Source organism: Microtus oregoni, unplaced genomic scaffold (genome assembly GCF_018167655.1).
Source record: "Microtus oregoni isolate MIOR12 unplaced genomic scaffold, Mior012 000015F_ref0000493, whole genome shotgun sequence".
Taxonomy (NCBI): Eukaryota; Metazoa; Chordata; class Mammalia; order Rodentia; family Cricetidae; genus Microtus; species Microtus oregoni.
Window position 1 is genome coordinate 10,623,152 of NW_024543074.1, and position 8,257 is coordinate 10,631,408.

An 8,257-nucleotide genomic window follows, 5' to 3' on the forward strand; every position below is an offset into this window, starting at 1 on the left:
AGAGTTTTATTCTCTGCGGTTTCTGTGTGCAGGATTTTGTGCAGCTTCTCAGAGTCGGAGCTTTAAGCTGTGGGCACGAGGTGGCCATTCAGTATATGACAAGGAAGGAGCATGGCCGCATCCTCTTTCAGCACGGCCTCCCAGGCTGCGGTGTGAACGGAGACAGGAGCGGAGAGCACACGGACGTGGAGAATGGGAAGAGACATGATGGGATCCAGCAGCTCATAGATTGCAGCAGGATAGAGGGGGAAGCATGGGGGAGACAGAGACAGGATGGGACAGTGGGGAGACCCCTTGCCCTCACCCTGTCAGTCTTCTATCCATTGGGCTTTCCATTTCTACGTCATGTGTTTCCCTAACCCGGCGTTTCCTTTTCCCTCTTAACCTGTTTTACTTTCCATTCTTTTCCTTGGAATTTTCTTTGGCTTTACCAGCTCCAAGTCTTTCTCCTTAGATTTGCGGCAGGTGATAAAATCAAGCTCCTCCCGGAAGAGCTCTGAGTGTCATCCTCTTCCCTCTCAGGGATTGCCCATCCCTGGCTCCCTTTGCCTGCACGGTGTCCCGTGGAGCCTTACCTGGTAAGGGAATGGGAAGGAACAGGACTCCAGGTCTCCTGCTGTGTCTAGCGGTCCTGGCATGAAACTGTGCATCTTTGTAACTCTCACCCACCCTGCAACTGTCAGCAGAATCTCATTAAGTATCGCCTATACCCAGGCTGCATACTGCTGGCAGCAGATTAATTGTGAAATTCAGACCCTTGTGATTGAAACTTGGGGGAAAAACAATCAACCGTGAAAGAAGCTTTGCAAAAATGTAAACCTGAGTCGAGGGAGGAGAAGGGCTGCCTGGGAAACCCGGGCTGGAGAGCATTGCCCACCAGCGCAAGCACAAGGGTTTCAAAGGTGGCATCCTCTCCAGTCCCACAGAAAAGCCTGTAAAGAAAGCCCCACCCTCTCTTAAAGATTGGAGGACAGGTAGCTCAGGCTGGTCTCTTATACCTGTGTAGACAAGGTTGATCAAGAACTCCTGGTCCTCCTGCCTCCACCTCTTGAATGCTATGACTATAGGCTTGCACCACCACGCCTAGCTAGGAAAACCCTTTTCTTTGTATGCATGGACAGACTGAGATCTTAACAAAGTAAGCCTGTTATTCTTGATCAGATCTTAAGGGAAATAAAGACCCATAATTTGCTCCAGAGTGTCTCATTCTGAATGTCTTCCTGTCACTCTGTCAAGCATGGAAAGGCAGGTCCCAGGATCTTGCGGATGGCTTTAAGAGATCTCATGGAGGATTCAGGAGTCTGAGGCCTGCTTGGGCTACATAGTGACCCCCTGTCCTGAACAGACAGACAGGTAAACAAAATCCCTATCTCATGAATGTGCACTGCAGCAGCTCCTCACCAACTCCACAGAGCCAAGCTGGCAAGTGATGTCGTGGTCTTCACATGAGGTGCCATCCTAGGGACCCGAACAATTCTGATACTGAAAAGGGCAGGGAGACATTCAGGCATCCATATCATCTTCCATTTCCTCTAAGCGCATGGAGAAGACACTATGGACCAGACCAACCTCACATGGGTGTCAGAGTTCATCTTGACAGGGTTCTCACAGAGTCCCGAGCTCCAGTTCTTTCTGTTTCTGGTGTTCTTGTTTGTCTACAGCACGACTGTGATGGGAAACCTCCTTATCATAGTCACGGTGACCTCGGATGCCAGGCTCCACACACCTATGTACTTCCTGCTCCGCAATCTGGCTGTCATAGACCTCTGCTTCTCCTCAGTCACCTGCCCAAAGATGCTGGTGGACTTCTTTCATGAGACCAAGACCATCTCCTACCAGGGCTGCATGGTCCAGATCTTCTTCTTCCACCTCCTGGGCGGTGGGACTGTCTTCTTCCTCTCCGTGATGGCCTATGACCGTTACATAGCCATCTCCCGGCCCCTCCACTATGTCTCCATCATGAACACCAGGCTGTGCGTGGGGCTGGTGGTGGCTGCCTGGATAGGCGGCTTTGCCCATTCCATTGTCCAGCTGTCTCTGATGCTCCCACTGCCTTTCTGTGGCCCCAATGTCCTGGATAACTTCTTCTGTGATGTCCCCCAAGTGCTGAGACTCGCCTGCACAGACACCTCCCTGCTGGAGTTCCTCATGATCTCCAACAGTGGGATGCTGGTCCTCATCTGGTTCCTCCTCCTTCTCATCTCTTACACTGTCATCCTGGTGATGCTGAGGTCTCACTCAGGGCAGGCAAGGAGGAAGGCGGCTTCCACGTGCACCACACACATCATCGTGGTGTCTATGATCTTCATCCCCTGCATCTATATCTATTCTCGGCCATTCACTCCCTTTCCCTTGGACAAGGCTGTGTCCATCAGCTACACAGTCTTGACCCCCATGCTCAACCCCATGATCTACACCCTCAGAAACCAGGAGATGCAGGCAGCCATGAAGAAATTAGCAAAGAACCTAACAATTTGCAACCGGGAGTAAATTATAGACAGTAGTTTCTCTCCTGCCTGGCTCTGTAGCTGTTCAGTTCCAAAGAAACATACAGAGGCTTAATTATAAACGGCTTGGCCTATTAGCTTAGACTTATTCTTAACTAGCTCTTAAAATTGTATTATATTAATCCATAATTCTTGTCTATATTTAGCCACATGGCTTGGTACCTTTTCTCAGTAAAGCATTCTCATTTTGCTTCCTCTGTGTCTGGCTGGTGACTTCATCTCTGCCTTTCCTGTTTCCAGAATTCTCCTACTCTGATTGCTCCACTTATACTTCCAGCCTGGCTACTGGCCAATCAGCATTTTATTAAACCAATGTCAGTGAGAAATCTTTAGAGTGTACAAGAGCATTATCCCACAGCAGCGAATGTTAAACCCGATGACTTTTAATGGCAAATTTCCCTGAGCTTGCATGATCCCGGGTAAATGCAAAGGAAAGCCCTCACAAAATTCAAGTTGGATTTCACTAATAGTCCTTGATAGCCCACTCCTGTAACAGGAACTGTGTTAGGGACTCTCACACCTGTGTCTCATCTGTCCTCAGAAACGTGACAGTGGATAGGTTGCCATCCTGTTAAACGGTTTTACCAACAGGGGCACTCAGAACACAGCGACCTGCTCAAAGTCAAAGCAAGTGTTAGGAGAATGTGGTTCCACTGAGTCTAGCCTCGGGGCCACAGGTGGGGATCCCCACCCTGGAGGGAAAGCCCCCGGGGGCCAAGGGTGCAGAGCATTTCTCTGAAAGCCTCCAAGTGCCTTGAACTGTATCTGGCAAGCAGATATTTCTCCATTCCCCTGCATCCTAGCCTTGCCCTCTCCTCCTGCGTTGTCTCCGTGTGTTTTCTCTGTGTCTCCCTGAGGAGCACCATTTTGCAAACCAATGCAGGAGCTTCCCCGCTTCCCTCCAGCGCCATCCCAAATGAGATATGGAAGTCATGGGCTCCTCCTGGTTTCTCTGTGCACCGTGACGGCAGCTCTGCGTCTGTCCTGTCTCTGTTTCTTCCTCAAACTTTTATCCATATTCACAGGCAAAGTTTGGACTAGAGAGGAGAGCGACATGGGCTTGTGTGTTCAGTGTCATCTCAGTCAGGTTGTCCCTTCACAATAAAGACTTTTAAATGTCTCATGACACCGTTCACAACCTCCAGGTTGCCTCTTCTCCAGGAGCAGGGTCTGTGTCTGTGGTCCCCCAGATGTTTTCTCTGTCACAACCTCCTGATCCACCATGCTGGACAAATCTCCCATCTTCACTCTGTGTGACAACAACCCCCACCCTCAATGTGGTGCTTACTGTGTGATACTTCTGGACCGGAGTGGGGGTGGAGTAAATTGTCCAGAAAACACTGGCCATCTCCTCTGAGATCTGTACCAATGAGATGCCTTTGCTGGCCAACAGCTGACTAAGCTAATGACACCTCAAATAAGGAGGAAACCGCTGTCTCAGATAGAAGACCCAAGGATAAGTACTTTTGAGTTGGTTAATTCAGCAGATCAAAATATGTTATGGCTCCATTGTCTTCCTAGTGATGCCTTACCTTTCCTCTCATGCCGAATGTGGTTGCCAGAGTTCTGGATGTCATATCTTCTCATTTTTACATATAGCAGGACAAAATAAAAGGGAAAAGCACAAAATGATTCTGTGTGTGTGTGTGTGTGTGAGTGTGTGTGTGAGTGTGTGTGTGTTGGGGGAGAAAATTCCCTAGAACTACCTCAGTAGAATCCTCATAGGGCCCACTTGGCCAGCACTGTGGTCAGCTCAGTCTGTCCAGAAAAGGACAGGGGAATATCTCGCCTTTCTTCCAGGTCAAACCACAGTGTCTTCATGTGGTACCCAAGACAACAGGAGGTGACAGCGTTGTCTTGAATAAAAAGTCCTGACAATGAGAGGAGAATGCTACAGTGGTCAGGGGTCACCAACTCAAACGCCTGGTGAAGCCAACACGTAGCATGGCAATCTGAGAGGACCAGGGAAACCAAGGTCAGCTGCTGAGAACTCATACAGGCCGAGGGCGGGTCTCCCTCCTGGTCTTCCCCCTGCTACTGCAGAACTCTGAGATGGGAGAGCTAACAGAACACTTTATTTAGAGACAGTAAAAAAAAAAAAAAAAAAAAAGCCCAGGTGTAAAGGTGCAACGCATCACTCAGGGGGCTTCTCAAAAAACGACTGACACACCCCCAAGCCCTGGTCACACCCAGCATCCGGGGAGCTTGTGAGTGGTTTGAGTTCAAATTGTAATGCCTAAGCACAGATAATCAGGCAGATGAAGAAGTCTTCCACCATAAAAGACAGGTACTAAAACCCAACAAAATGAGAAACTGGAGAAAGAAGAACTTCAGAAAACCAGTGACAATTCAAGGAAGAGATAGATAGATAGATAGATAGATAGATAGATAGATAGATAGATGATAGATAGATAGATGATAGATGGACAGATAGATGATAGATAATAGATGGATAGATAGATGTATAGATAGATAGATAGACAGATAGATAGTAGAGGGGTGTGTGTGTGTGTGTGTGTGTGTGTGTGTGTGTGTGTGTGTGTTTTAAGCCAGGGTCTCTCTACATTGTCCTGGCTCTCCTGGAACTTGCTATGTAGATCAGGTTGGCTTTAAACTCACAGAGATCTTCCTACTTCTGCTTTCCAAGTGCTGAGATTCAAGGTGTGCGACACCATGCCCAATCTTAAAAATGTTTCTAGTTGAACTTTTTACTTTGAAAATTGTACTTGAAGCTGTAAAAACGAGTTAAAGATCTTTCTACTATAAATCTCCCCAACTTCTCCTCATAGGAACTGTTACTGGGTAAATTTTTGTGTTCTCCCTACATTCACATGCTGAAATATAATCAACTCCTGGTGGCTTGGGAGATAAGGGATGTCATTCGACAAGATGAGCACACATGTCTCTCCAGTCCAGAGAGAGCACCGATAGACCAAAGCAACAATTGCCCCAGAGTCTGGCTTGGAGAACCAGTGGCCTGATTAGGATGGATTACCCACAGGAGCGCGGGTGACTACGTAACTAGGCTCACCCAGGAATGGTGACGACTCATGGAATGGAAGGTGAATCCATGTAGGTTCCTATGCAGCTTCTGCCAGAGTCTTCTTCCACAGAACAGTGTCTTGCATGGTATAACGCCGGGGAACAGCCTTGTGGGTGAATTTTGTCCATGTCCCTAGTCTTCTCTCCTGGTGGACCTGATTCAATCGGGAAGAAGAAGCTACATGATGCTCCACCTCTTCTTCCAGACATTCCTTCCTGCCCTCCTTGCTCTTCTCTGAGCCTGGGAGGGAGCTATAGAGATGTCTGATTATTTTCTTCCATTTATGACCATTGCTTGCAAGTCACTCAGGCCATGGAACACGGTGGTAGCCAATCAAATGCACTAAGAGAGAGGACCTTTGTTAGACCACGGTGTAATGCAGTAGAATATCAATGCCCCTGGGAAGGAGGCACAGGATGGGGAACTTAAAAACTGTAACACAAATTTGCAAAACAGGATTCGAATGTTGTTTTAGAAAGGTGCAATCAGAGAGCAGGGAAAGTGTCTTCAGAATTAGATCGATGGCTTGTGGCATATGTATTTTCCTTAGCTGACCAGGTCAGCTTCTTTTATTCAATGAGCTTGCTCAAATACTGGCTCACCTTCTTCTCACTAAAGGGCATAATTCTGCTTTCTTTGCCCTGAGTCTGGAGGGAGCACTGTCATAGATAGCAAAAGTTTTCATTTCTAAATTCTGTGTGTGTGTGTGTGTGTGTATCTGTGTGCGTGTGTGTGCCTGTGCACATGTGCATGAGTACAGGTGCCCACAGAAACAGATGTCAAATTCTCTAGAGCTGGAGTTACAGGTGGTTGTGAGCCACCTGATACAGGTGCTATGAATTTAACTCAGGTCCTCTTTAAGAGCAGTACATGTCCTAACCACTGAGCAATCTCTCCAGCCCCCACTGAGGACTTTGTCTTTTGGATCTTAGATGGCAAACTCTACATCAAGGGAATCACAAAAATTCTCAATGTCTTGGTATGTTGAACCACCAAGGATGACTTCCTAAAAAACATGTTTTGAGACATGCAGAAACTTTTTAACAAGTCCCATTGTTGCCCAGGCCCCAGTAGTTATGAACCCAGCCCAGCCTCCTGAGCCCTGTCCAATAGGTTTACCCTGAGGACATTCCCTGTTCCTCTAGGATTCCATACACATAGCCCACATGAGGGATGGCCAAGGAATAGGAAGCTGAAGCCATGCAAAGGACCTCCAAGAAGATGTAAGCCATGCAGTCCCGTGCTGGACTGAAGCACGGTGAGAGGAAAGGGTTTGCTTTCCCATACACTGGCAGCTGTTAGAAGGGCCTTGCAAACATGCAGCAGAAGGTAAGAATAAGTGAGTAGCAGCACAGGCTTGCCTAGAAGTGAGCGTGAACTGTGGGGGAGACGGGAGGTACTGCAGGCATGGCGGCTGTGAAGATGAAAACAGGTGTTCCAGGCTACACGGGGAGCAGCTGAGCTTAGAATCGACCCTGCTGTTGGGAGGGAGGATGCTGAGAGCAAAAGACAGAAAGAATGGGCAAAACCACAGCTCATGTCTCCACAGTCTACAAAGCAAGGTCGCCTAAAACCATTCCATGAAACTGGAAGATGTTGTTGGAGCATCTTCTAAATCAGAGTTGCTGTCATGGATGCTGTCACTGGATTTGCCATCGGTTAAGGAGGTCACAGGAAAAGTGTTCAGCGCTGTCCCAGAGATGCTTATGAAGTATGGTTGGAGCCCAGGAAGGTGGAGAATTAGTTCTTGTGGGAGATGCAGGAAAAGGAGCCAGAGAGAGGTGTGTCTGGGTTTCTAGGTTGGATTCCTAACAAAAGTTATTTAAGGAAGCAGGAGCTCTTACCGAAGATTCAGGTTTAGTTGAGTGGATGGTGTATGTGGAAACTGTGAATTCCTCAGATAGCTGTTGGTTCTTGGGCTACAGGGACACTGATTACAGAGGTGTGGGATATGGAGGTGACCTTTCCAGCCTCACGTGGAATGCTGGGGGAGTTGCACGCAGTGTGCAGAGTTTTATTCTCTGCGGTTTCTGTGTGCAGGATTTTGTGCAGCTTCTCAGAGTCGGAGCTTTAAGCTGTGGGCACGAGGTGGCCATTCAGTATATGACAAGGAAGGAGCATGGCCGCATCCTCTTTCAGAACGGCCTCCCAGGCTGCGGTGTGAACGGAGACAGGAGCGGAGAGCACACGGACGTGGAGAATGGGAAGAGACATGATGGGATCCAGCAGCTCATAGATTGCAGCAGGATAGAGGGGGAAGCATGGGGGAGACAGAGACAGGATGGGACGGTGGGGAGACCCCTTGCCCTCACTGGGTCATTATATCTGTCCCCCTTATCCTTCCAGCTCTTGTTTGCTCTGCAGCCCTAACAATTCCAGTTTCTTTCTTCACCTACTCTACTACCTCATTTCCTTTTCACCATCTCCCTTCTCTTTATCTGTCTCCATTTCTATTATTCAGCAACTTCCTTTCTCTCTAGCCTATAATTTTATGACTGCTAAATTCAGTGTGCTTCCAGAAGAGCTCTCTGAGCCCCATTCCAGCAGGGGTCACCATCTATGTCTTAATTTCATAAACCCCTCCACCCCTCTCACTCTTGCCTGCATATTTGCCCCATGGAACCTCACCAAATGAAGAGGCCTCCGTGCCGAGGAGTGGGAAGTAGCTCGATGGCCCTGGGTTCCAACTGTGTCCAGTGATTTCTCT

General features: G+C 48.2%; 1 protein-coding gene across 1 annotated transcript; it reads left to right on the top strand.

Annotated features, from left to right (window-relative positions):
• The first annotated feature begins 1,554 nt into the window (after positions 1-1,554).
• Positions 1,555-2,490, top strand: LOC121456867 (olfactory receptor 4D1-like). Its single transcript, XM_041665375.1, has one exon. The coding sequence runs from the start codon at positions 1,555-1,557 to the stop codon at positions 2,488-2,490; it is 936 nt and encodes a 311-aa protein (XP_041521309.1).
• Positions 2,491-8,257: the final 5,767 nt, after the last annotated feature.